This window comes from Nelumbo nucifera, chromosome 2, assembly GCF_055504915.1.
Source record: "Nelumbo nucifera cultivar China Antique chromosome 2, China Antique-T2T, whole genome shotgun sequence".
NCBI lineage: Eukaryota > Viridiplantae > Streptophyta > Magnoliopsida > Proteales > Nelumbonaceae > Nelumbo > Nelumbo nucifera.
The window spans coordinates 113,957,960-113,970,136 of record NC_142650.1 but is presented as its reverse complement, the minus strand read 5'-3'; the positions used below and the strand labels follow the sequence as shown (position 1 = coordinate 113,970,136).

The following is a 12,177-nucleotide window of genomic DNA, read 5'->3' as shown; positions in this document are numbered from 1 at the left end:
CCTTACATTGAGAATATTTCCATAAAGCACAGAAATATGGAGATAATAGTCCGAACTCATGTTCCTATTCATTGCCATTCATTCAGACTTCAAGCCCTTGGCTCAAAGGACAAAGGTGTGTTTGTCTTTTGACATGGAGGGGGCTTGTTTTGGTACTTATTTTACTTAACATGGGCATTTGTAACAGCAAAGTGAGAATGGAGATTAGAGAAGGCCATCCGCCCTTAGGGATGGCAATTTCCACCTTATGATTTGGGGGATTTTACAACCCCTTTGGGTATGACTCTATCCACCCTCTCTTACCCTCATGTAAACTTATGTATCATGTGTTGAAATTAATAATGTTTTGAGTGTTTTGCAAAGGATAATTAATAATTATGTGTTTTTTAACCTGTTTCAATCAAATAATTGAAAATTTTGATATTTGTTCATATTATTTTGCTTACTTATTACTTATACATAATAGGAAATAACAGAAAATTAAATGTAAGTATTAGATTAAACCTATCAATCCAACTTGCCTCACCCTTCAATGCGGGAAGGGCTTTTGCATTTTCATGTACAAGGAGGGTTTGGATTTTGAAAATTCAACATATTGCAGCTCTTGGAGAGGATACTTGTTGGGAGGTTTGGGGAAGTGGGGATGATTTAGAATTTACAAAACCCTCTCTAAACTTGCCCGTTGCCATCCCTATCTGTCCTATTGCCAACCACCATTGAAGAAGTTCTATCACCCATGTAGTGATATACCATGTGGCAATAATCTGGGTAGTTTAGTTTGCATTTGAATTTTAAACGGTGGAGCCTGTGTTGTGAATTGTGACTGAGATACGGAGAATCTGAGATGGATGGATGAATGGATGATCAATGATCTCAAAAGAAGTCGGCCATTAACCATGCGCATTCATCTTAAAAAGCTTCCACCGTGACCCAGTGCCAGAGCCTCCTACTTGTGAGTTGTGACTGTGACTGTGCGTAAGTGTGAGTTACCACTTTCCATCTCTTGTCATGTGATTGCCATTAAGGTTGCTCCACCGCTCCCAGTCACTCCGTTCACGTTCTGACTCTTCTATGTTGCCTACCAGTCCCAGTTTCCTCACTTCATTCTTCACTTTAATCCCCTTTTGGTTCTCCCTTTCAACCCAAATTTCTCTTCTACTTGTACTACTTCCTACTTCTACCCTCCTTTACCCATTCACCAACAAAACATCATCGCCCATGAAGGACTTGTCCTTTTTTCTCCTCAAGAACTCTCTGGGAGCCAAGATGAAGAAAGGCTTCCGAAGCTTCTGCAATGGTGTTGGTTCTACCTCCACACTAAACCAACGGAAGACCGACTTTTCTTCCTTCATCACCCCATCTCCCATTACTTCCCCCTACTTGGATTACACCGATAAGAACCCACCACCGACTTTGGAGGAGATGATCTTACAGCTAGAATTGGAAGAGGAGGCAGCAGCAGCAAGGAGGAAGGCCAAGGTCGATGACTATGACGTCTGTCGACGTAGGATGTCGTGTGTCGACAGCTCTGATATTCTTTGTTCTGCAAGGAACGCACTGAATCAGTACCCACGATTTTCTCTGGATGGTAGGGATTCCATGTATCGATCTTCATTCCGCAATTTCAGCCCAGGCCCAGGTGGTGGTGCTAGTTGTTCTAGGAGCGGCTGTAAGGATGGACGGAAATCAGTATGTTGTCCCGGCGGTGGTGGGCTTGGAGTTGGAGGGAGACTTTATAGCAATGGCTTTGAGTTGGATCTGGAGAGAACCCTTGGTCTACCTCCCACTTTAGCTGGAGAGAGCGTGGTTTGGTGCAAACCAGGTGTTGTGGCCAAGCTGATGGGTTTGGAGGCCATGCCGGTACCTCTCTTTACTAATAGAAAACACAGTAAAGAGAGAATGAGCTCATCTGCTATCAGGAGGGAAAACCTTAGGAGAGCTGAGAGACGGGAATTGGAGAAGAGAAGGCAGCTGGGCACGTCTGGTTTAAAGGGTAGCAGGGGAACTGGGAGGGAGAGTCTGACAGTGACAGGTTCTTCTTCCACCACTGCAGCTGGTTATTGCTTCATGAGACCAATTGCAGTAGAAGCCACAAGGAGTAGAACAGATTGGCAAGCCTGAGGACAGGCTTTAATTTATACGTGCAACAGGATTTGAGTGGAGAAACCATATGGGGTTGGGGGTTGTGTACATATGTCAAGTGTTTTACATTGTACAAATTAGACAGTAGTAACTAAATCTTGGTTCCATGTCTCATCTGATCTGATCTGCCAACTACTCTGAAATCTGAATTGGGTTGAAAAATGGGTTAAAAGGCCACTACCCAAGCCCAATGTCGGTCCCAGCTATCTGGGTCTTGGGAGGGGTAGACTGGGTAAGGGTCTAACCTTTGATATTTTATTTTATTTTGTACAAAGTGGCTGCGTTATGTGTTTTTTTGAATGATCTACATGTTTCTTTTTTCTTTTTTATTTTAATTCATGGGGCTAACTTGGGTTGGGTTATTTAATGGGCCCAGACCTTAATCTGAGCTTGATAGTTGAAACTCCTCAAGTTGGGCAATCGGACTTGCAGCCCTACCCATACACTCCTCCACTCAACCCAAAACCCTGGTGATAGAGGGATTTGATCCCAAGTCAAGTTGATAAGGATAGTGGTTAAGACTTAAGACAATTGCATTACATATACAGGGTGTTTGGTTTCGTGGGCGTTTATTTCAATAAACGCTGTGATATAGGCGCCACTTCAGCAGTTCTCCTTTCTTGTTCTTCTGTACGCATTGAGAATGGCAAAAGTAGACTTCGTTTTTGTGTATGCCTACCTTTGGAAAAATTCTTTTTTAAAACTTTACATATGGTTAGACGTTTTTTCATTGTTATGCCAATGTGGTGCCTAGTGACAATTATAAACGGTTGTAATTATTACTTTTCTCGATTTTATAAGCAAATAAAATACAAACATTGAATGAAAAAATATAAATGAAACCAATCACACATAATTTCTAGATTGAAATATAAGCAAGCATTCGTTGCCAAGGGTAGCTCCACCAGAAGCTTTTACGGCGGAGTAGTATCTACAGCTAAAAGACAGAGGATGAGAGGAAGCCGCAGTGAATATGCACAAGCAAGAGATTCCATTCCATTCCACGATTCATTGCAAATGTCTATGTTATGTATCATTATTGATTTTTCTCAGTATTTTTTGTCCTTTAGGCCTGGTTTGTTTCCAGTGCAATTCCATTTGTATTGGTGCAATTCTATTTTCTCTGGAATTATTTGCGTCTGAGGCTGATAAAGATTGACAAACAAACCTTTTCTTCATCCAGTCATTTCAACCCTTGAATGCCCCTTGTATTTTTCTGATTTGCCCTTTCACTTCATCCACTACTTCAAACTTGACAACTTGTGGTTCGCCACCCAAAAGCTTGGTTGACAAAGCCTCAGCTGCCATGGCTTGTAATTAGGTGATCCAACCTTTCCTTTGGTTGTTTCAGCATCTTCTCCTGCCTTCTATCTAACATACCAATTTGGCTTCAAGGCAAACAAAGCATTCTTTTTCTCACAATTGGGCTCTGATAAAAATGTTATGGAGAGAAGGATTGAAATGGGTATGAGATGAACAAAGAAGAAAAAAGGTTTTAAGTTTCTTCTGATACCAAAGGATTGAATTGGATTAACAGAAGAGGAATTCGAGAGACCAGTTAATAGACTAAAGGCAATTTCCACAGATTCAAGCACATCCTATTCTTGCTTAAAACAATTCAAAGAACCCATCTACCCTTCAGAAGGTTTTAATCAAGTTTCAGCCCAAAGTTTGGTTTGCAATAGAATTGAGATATTCAACAATCAACAGGCTTCAACTTTACCAATGAAACAAAAAAAAAGACCAGCACATTATTTTAAAATATCTGTTATAAAAGTACAATATTTTTAGTTATTACTTCAAGAAATATTCATGTGGGCACCATTAGACTTTTTATGTTTAATTTCTGAGCTGATCATGTTAATCGTATTATACAATCTTATGCTTAAAGGAATCAACACATGCAATTTAATTCAGAAAACCACTGTCAGAAATATTGCAATTGGGTATCTTTTAAAGTCAAAGCATTAATAAATAGGGTTTATTTGTAAACAAATCATCTAATGACAGAAGAGCAGATGTTGAGAGCTCATCAACAAAGGAACTTTACTGGGCAACTCTGGTACAACTGTACCCAGGCCATATTAGGCAAATGGAACACATTATTTTTCAATAAGAATTGTATAAGTTGTAGAGCATTTCAACACAATAAATACCCTCCTTTTTTTTAAACAAAAAGTTTTAAAATTGTTTCGGTTGTAATCCTGTCCTGATTATGTGAAAAGAATCTAATTGGTTAGCAAATTAATACATCTGATTGGGCTTTTAATGCAATAATCTCTTTCTTTCCCCTCAACAACAATAACAACCATAAATAAATAAAAAAAGAAAAGAAAAGAAGGTCACATATATAAGGTACCATGGTACAACTACTATCTACGGCATCTGCATGTGCCCACTTGGGAAAATTTTAAGCATTCCTCATCTTCTTCAATGGAGGTTTGTTTTTTCAGAATATGTCAGATGTTGAGTGAGGATGTCTACCGCCAATCCGCCAATGGTAAAGATTCAACTGCGCTATTGGGTTTGTCATTCACTAATCGGGGTATCTGAATTCAGTAACTCTGTACATGGGCCAAATCGATAAAATATGAAAAACCCATCTGAATTTATTTGGACCCAATCACTTGAAATCAGAGGATCTTCATATAGTATCCATAATAGCATATAGCCAGATATAAATCTGGTTGCATTTACAACCTGAACTCCACCAACACATCATTTGGATTTTGGCCCATTGTTCATCCAATCCTTTTTCTCTTTCCTTCTTTAGGTTAATGTGGGCCAACCTCCACCTGGTTTATGTTTCGGTTGGGTTAGGCGGGTTTGAAACTTTGAATATGGTGCATTAATATGAACCAATTTGGGGGAAGTTAACAAATTTTGTGAAATTCTTTGAAGAACATTTCCTCCACTTTCTTATTTCTATCAAACCAAATATAGCCCAAGTCATCACTGAGTAGTCCCTCAAATTCTTAAAATATGGGCGAAAGCTTTGGTTTGTTTGGGGCTGGCTATAGCCTATAGGACCACAAAGACAGTCTGTGTAAGCCCATAACTCACTGCTGCCCTAATTTTAATTAGGGGAAAAGGTGAGAAAGCCTTACTGTTTTTGGGCCTTTTTTGGTATTAATCACTGCATGGCACCCCTTAAATCTGCATTTGGAAAAGATGCAAATAAGTGTGAATGCAAATATATAGAGTGTAAAGCAGTTCATATAAATTGCAAAATTGGGCTAGTTTTGCACTGACAGATTTACCTTCTTACCCATGGTTTTCAAAACTGGACCGAACCGGAAAAACCGGGAATCGGTTGACCGGTTCCGTTTTTCCCCAAACCCGCTTTTCCCCTCAAAACCGTTGATTTTGGTCAGCAAACTGCTGAACCGGCTGGTTAACCATTCAAGCCATTCGAACGGTTTTGACTTTTTTTTCAAACTTTTTAATTTTTTTTTTCAGAATGGGCTGGCCATTTGGGTCGAACAGTCGGACCGTTCGAACCAGTAACCGGACCCCTGACCGGTTCGGTCACCGATTCGGTTTTAAAAACCATGTTCTTACTTAACAGACTTTTATCTGTAATAGGTGCAAATATGAATGCAAATTTACTTCTTTAATATTGACGTACTTTTACATCTTATTATCAATGTAAATATGCATTCATCTATCATTTATCAATGCATAAATGTAATATTGCCAAATACAGGTAAAAATGAACCAGAGTGCAAATATACTCTGAACTGGGATTTACACCCCATTTGCATCGTTTCAAAACGCAGCCTAAAGGTCGTTACTCTTTTAAGTAAACAGTGCAATATCACATCAACAGCTCTTTTCTTTAATAATAGTGGATTCAAAAACCACACCACGGTTAGTAGTATGGAACAATTCATCTGGCGCACCAACTGAGTTATCTCTTAATTGGTTACTATTCAATGTTTTGTGCTTTGAAACTTGTCATCCCCAAATTTTACTTCATTTAATTGGACGGTGGAGGAAGGAGAAACTTGTTACAAATCATCTGATTTCACTCAATTTTGGCCAGCTTGCCCATGCTTATTTTAGTGCCACCCAACCCAAAAGAGTTGTGGGTTTTTTTCCAGGCAAAAGAAGCAGCTCCATTATAGTCCATTCCAACCTTGGAATCAGTTAGCAGGTCAGGTTGAGGCTGAGACAGTTCCAACACCTAATTAACTTCTTTTGGGTACATACATGGCCGGCTACAACAATTACGTTACGTACATGGCTGAAGGAGTGCAACGGCTGTCGGCAGGGCGATGAGCAATAGCAACCACAGCAAAGCGGTCCCCTATGGCTGGCTGTGGGGCTGTGGGCACTTGATTCTAAAGCTGGAATCATGCGCCCACACTTAGAGCCACTTGGGGGCTTGCATGCAGAGGCTTTCAAGCTTCAAGTCAACCAGGCCATTAAATTAGGAGGGCCCTAGCACATTGGCTGGGCCTCACTCCATGGGCGTCTCCCGGTTTGGGCAAGTGGGGCTCTTGTTCATTCTACTCTATCACACCATACTTGATACTCCTTATCCACATATGGTTGCATAATGCAGAAGAATTCCTCTCTCTCTCTCTCTCTGGTCTAATTTCATACAACTAGCGTGCTTGGTGCTTGGAGTTGGAGATAGACTGATGTCACTCAAAATCATGGGAAAGCTGGACTTTTGGATCAAACGTGGGCAGATTTCATGCAGTTGAGACGTCTTAACTTAGCTTTTTTAGACACATACCCTTTGCTTTTCAACCCATCTAGACTTTTCAATTTCAAGTGGCCATGTGATCCCATGTGCAGTTTCTTATTTTATTCTCCGAATTGAACGCTCTGTTCCATTGAAATCTCAGCTTATCACCTTTTCTTTCAGACTTGCTTCGTGCTATTGTTCTTTTCTCTTATAAACATTCAATCGAACATATGTTCATAATTTTTTTTTTTTTGGTTTCTACATCTCTTCCAGTTTTCAGAAACTGACTAATGAAAACAAAATAACAAAGAAATCAACAATCCTACTGAATTCAACAACTTATCTATCTACTATGGAAGCATTATTATTAGTCCCAATCATTCTGTATATGTGGTCTCTACTCAGATTGGGCGGCTTGGGTTTTTTCTTCTGGCGGCCATACAAAAACATTATCATCACTATTTTCTTACGTTTCTATCTGTTTCGGTGAAGTATGGCCGGGTCTACGCCTACTTATTGCCACAAATTTCAACAGAATAAGGAACTGAAGGAGAGACAGATATATAAGAAATCTCACTTCTGATGTCTTGCATATATAATCCACCCAAGAGTTAAAAACTTATTAGGACAAAGTGGGAGTAACAACTTTCTCAAACTATTGAACTAATTTGCTTTTAATGAAGCATGCACATGAACATTATTTGACTTGAAAGAGTGGTTAACATATATTATATAATATGGTGCAGTTAGGTGATCATCTTTGTTTATATATACTTGAGCTTAACAACTCCTAATGATGAACATGAGTGAAGATAAATCAAAGTTCTCCTCTCTATACCTCTATACATTGTCTGATTGAAGTCATGGTAGTTAAGAGGAAGACCCAAGTGGGATTTTTAATAATTCTCCGGAGAAAACTGAAAAGAGTGAGATCACTCTGAACATGGAAGTGGGAAGACAAGAATATATATACATATATAATAGATGAAGTTGAAATATCACCATAGATGCTTAACTGTTTTTCCTTTCTCATCATCTGCTAATAAGTTATTAAGCTATAATTCCCAATAAAATAATCCTGTGAGTTTATTGAAAACTTGAAAGACTGTATACATACCCATGTAGTAATCTGAAAGGAAAAATGATTAGCTTGAGTAATTAACCCTGCATTTAGGAAGTTGCTGATCAATACACTGAAGACAACTGAAACTTTAGGATAGACCATGATCCCTAGTTGTGTTTTAAGTTCTGTTGGTTTGTTAAGCTCTAAAGAAGAGAATTATATGTATATATTCAATGGTCTACTAATGAAAATCATTGCAGATAATCAGCTGAGATTGCTCAAAAAGAGAGAAGTTGATTAGAAAGCAAAGGGAGTGAAAGGGCTAGATTGTCATTTACTCCTTTCAGATAGACGGTTTACCACATGCAGAGCACTTTGATCAGACCCTTTAGATCCTAAATTTGTGGTAGAGAAGTTTGCCTTTTAATCTTCTGATTTCTTTCTTTAATAAGGGTTCTTGTTTCAGTAGGGTTTGGAAAAGTCAAAGGGATTCCCAACGAGGCTGGCTAACAAGTCAAACGAAGAATCCCCCATCATCCCATGTGCCTCCTTGGGGCATCAAATCCATATTTAATTTGCAGAAGATGTGAAGAAAACTATAAACAATTTCCTTAAACAAAAAGAGAATAGTAATACCCTCAGGCTCCAACAGCTGACCCATGATTTTGAATAAGTTAAGTTGATAGAAAGGACAAGGACTAGAATTTAACCCTTTTTCATCATCTTCTTCTTTATGAGAAGGAGAATCAAACTAAAAATAGCCAACACAGAAATATTAATCTTACCATTTGTTCTGAATATATGCTCTCAAGTCTCAACCTTTGGTGGTCGACACCTCTGATATCTTTTTAGTGCTTTTTTTTTTCTAGGACCCAGACAAAGTGTATGACAGCATCTCAGTTTTTATCTTTGAAGGATAAGATTCTAAAGAGTTTAATATGAAAGTAAAACTCAGGGATATGACTTCTCATTTTGTTGGAGTAAATAATTAAATTATGCTTCCATCCATGAAGCTCCAACTAGAGATGATGCTCGAAGCAGAACATATCATAATTATAACCTACAGAATTCAACTCATTTGGAAGCATCTAATATTATTCCAAAACAAATTTTAGCGTCAGACCAGTCTCTGTTTCTCACATAGTAAGTCTATCCAGAATCAATGAGCTGGGTGGGCCGGCCATGTGAAAGGGCATGAGTTGTGAGGAGCATCTTTGGAGTCTGGAGCAAAAGAGCATTAGGGGACTCTTCTCTGAAATTTTTATTAAACAGACAAGTACAGTCACTGCATTCCCAAGGCATCTTGGTTTTGGAAACCTCATAGCCAAATAGGTCAAAGTCCACTACATGTTACACATACAGATACAGTACGGTCAATTTATGAAAGAGTGCAAAAATTAAAAAGGTGGAGGTTGCTTACAGTTGATGCTTTCAACTTTTAACAGTTCAGTTTCAGTTAGTTGTTAGGATCCTATTCTCCACCTTTTTTTTTTAATATTTGTTTAAATTATATAATCATTAATACGAGCTTTTTTCTCCACTTCCCAGACCCACCATCCGCATCTATAAATGCACTTTCAAGTTTCAACCCCTCGCATCTTCAACTCCTCTGATCCTCTCTTTCATTCATCTTCATCTTCTGAATTCTGGGTTTTCTCTTTCATACCTCTCACACCTCTCTCTGAAGCCCAAAACCACATTTCTTTAGTGTAAGTTGCTCTTTCCCCACTCAACCAACTTCTTAGATCACCGTTTCTTGCTGATTCCCTCTCAGAAGCACGGAATCTGAAATGGGTCTCCCTTGTTTTCTCTTTCTTTTGCAGGAAATGGACTTCCTTGGTGTTTCCCTGATGGTCCTTCTGGCCATGTTGCAGACAGTTCATGGCTTTGGAAGTGGGTGGACTGATGCCCACGCTACATTCTATGGAGGTGGTGATGCTTCTGGTACAATGGGTAAGAATAAGATCATATCCCTTCCAAAATCATCTTTTGTTCTCTAAAAATGTCATCCTTCTGGTTTCTCTGTCATCCTCTCATCTCAATGTTTTGGTTGTTGAAGGTGGAGCTTGTGGGTATGGAAATCTATACAGTCAAGGTTATGGAACGAATACAGCTGCACTGAGTACTGCTCTGTTCAACAACGGGTTGAGCTGTGGAGCTTGTTACGAGATCAAATGTGTAAATGATCCCAAATGGTGCTTACCAGGATCCATCATTATTACTGCAACAAACTTCTGCCCGCCAAACAATGCTCTCCCAAACAATGCAGGAGGGTGGTGCAACCCTCCCCTGCAGCACTTTGATCTTTCTCAGCCTGTCTTCCAACGCATTGCTCAGTACAAAGCAGGGATAGTCCCTGTTCAATACAGAAGGTATGACCTTTCTGCATGAGATGTTTAATGATTAAAGTAAACATTTAAGCTAACTACGACCATATTAAAACAAAATTTTTCAATCTTCCAGAGTAATAGAAACCCATTTTCTCTCTGTAACTTCCACAAAACCCCTTTTCTTCCTATTGCTTAAAGCTCCCCAAACCTTAAGCCATAAATCCATAACTGTACGGTTCATTGGTTCTTTCATTCATCTCTTCAATTTCCATTTCAAAATTTACAAGGGTGCAGGGCAGAACCCACTTGTCTGGTTAGCATTAAAACCAGAACCCCCTTCATCCTCTCTACCTTCAAAGCTTCCAAACTCAAATTATTCATAAGTACCTCTTCCACCCCACTTATCCAAACAATGGCCCAAGCAATAAACTCTTGAAACTCAGCATACCCCAATTTACTTTGAATTCTCTGATCCCCTGATCTTTGTTTTCTCTCCCCCTTTATTTATTTATTTATTGTAGAGTTGCTTGCGAGAAGACTGGTGGGATAAGGTTCACCATCAATGGCCACTCTTACTTCAACCTTGTGCTTATCACAAACGTTGGTGGAGCTGGTGATGTTGTGGCAGTCTCCATCAAAGGCTCTAGAACTGGTTGGCAAGCTATGTCTCGAAACTGGGGCCAAAACTGGCAGAGCAACTCTTACCTTAATGGTCAGGCTCTCTCCTTCAAGGTCACAACAAGTGATGGACAAACTGTAGTCTCCAACAACGTAGCTCCTGCCAATTGGGCTTTTGGCCAAACCTACAGTGGCGGACAGTTTTAAGCCAGTCTCCTTCAAATTCTCCAAGAACTAACCCAAAGCACCTCCAAATTTAGCCTCTCTCCGCCTAACTTAGCCTATATATAGGGGTTGCAGTTCTTTTTCACTAATTACATATACAAGGTATGAATATAGCTAGTCGTTTCTATCTGGGGTGGCCTTTTTTGATATGGCCCTGAACGATTTCTATCTGACCGTGTACGTGGGCTTTAAGTGGCAATGCATTCACACACGCAGAAAAATTCGAAGGGTTGGTGTGGAGAGGTCTTTAGAGTATGTGGAAGACCTCCATTAAATCCAGAGAAGAAGCTTCTGTTGGATTATTGTGGTCGGTTAGATTTGGCTGAGGTGAACAACGTTTGTCACCCGCCCATAAATGTCTTTGTTTTTGGTTTTCTTTTACTTTTGCCTTTGCCAATGATGTCTGGCGGTATTGTCGTAAGATCGGAGAGGAGACAGAGATGGAGTATACATATGTATTTAGTGCAAGAGATCTTTTAGCTTTTATTATGTTATTAAGGTTTTGAACGAGTGATGAGAAAGGTCTGTAATCAGATTTTCATGGGAAATATATAAATAAAATGGGGGTGTTTCAAGTGCAATAAATGGGACTCTTTTCTTTCTTTGCTCCTGCACCTACAACACCTATTAGGAAAATTGATCGTTGAGGGGCTAGAAGAGCGGAACGGATGGTGGATTTAATAAGAAATGATTTAAACAACTATAGTAGCCATGGTTGGGACAATACTTAAATGATGATGATGATGATGATGATTCTCAGTAAATTGAACTCTCAGTGCAATAACTAGTAGCCATCTCTGTAGAAGTTGATTACAGAAAACAATGGCAGTGAAAATTGTAATCTCCTTTTTTGCCAGTAGTTAGTTAAGCCCAACGGTGGATGGTTCTTAACCTTTTTATTTTTGTTTATTTTTTATTTAGAAAGTATGGCAAATGGAGGGGTTTCAAAATTCAGAGGGAAGAAAAGCAAAAATATTGAAAATTAATAATTATTTGAGAAAAGGGGAGAGGTTGGGGGGGGGGGGACCAGGAGCCCTTTCACACAAAGCTCAATTTATTTTTAAATTAAATCATTTTTTTTTCTGCAAAACCTATTCCTCCTT

At 39.2% G+C, this 12,177-nt stretch overlaps 2 protein-coding genes across 2 annotated transcripts; both read left to right on the top strand.

Moving 5' to 3' along the window:
• Positions 1-42: 42 nt before the first annotated feature.
• Positions 43-3,932, top strand: LOC148802831 (uncharacterized). The gene has a single exon (XM_088898060.1). It carries the CDS (start codon positions 1,072-1,074, stop codon positions 2,119-2,121), a length of 1,050 nt encoding a protein of 349 aa, XP_088754186.1. The 5' UTR covers positions 43-1,071; the 3' UTR covers positions 2,122-3,932.
• A 5,495-nt stretch (positions 3,933-9,427) lies between these two features.
• LOC104611183 (expansin-A15-like) lies at positions 9,428-11,669 on the top strand. Its single transcript, XM_010278141.3, has 4 exons — positions 9,428-9,610; positions 9,725-9,854; positions 9,961-10,273; positions 10,753-11,669. Exons 2-4 carry the CDS (start codon positions 9,728-9,730, stop codon positions 11,054-11,056), a joined length of 744 nt encoding a protein of 247 aa, XP_010276443.1. The 5' UTR covers positions 9,428-9,610; positions 9,725-9,727; the 3' UTR covers positions 11,057-11,669.
• Positions 11,670-12,177: the final 508 nt, after the last annotated feature.

Bases quoted from the DNA above. Each gene is read 5' to 3' on its own strand.
- LOC148802831 (XM_088898060.1), top strand. From the start codon at position 1,072: ATGTTGCCTACCAGTCCCAGTTTCCTCACTTCATTCTTCACTTTAATC.
- LOC104611183 (XM_010278141.3), top strand. From the start codon at position 9,728: ATGGACTTCCTTGGTGTTTCCCTGATGGTCCTTCTGGCCATGTTGCAG. The intron at 9,855-9,960 runs GTAAGAATAAGA...TGGTTGTTGAAG, and splicing joins TGATGCTTCTGGTACAATGG to GTGGAGCTTGTGGGTATGGA. The intron at 10,274-10,752 runs GTATGACCTTTC...TATTTATTGTAG, and splicing joins GTCCCTGTTCAATACAGAAG to AGTTGCTTGCGAGAAGACTG.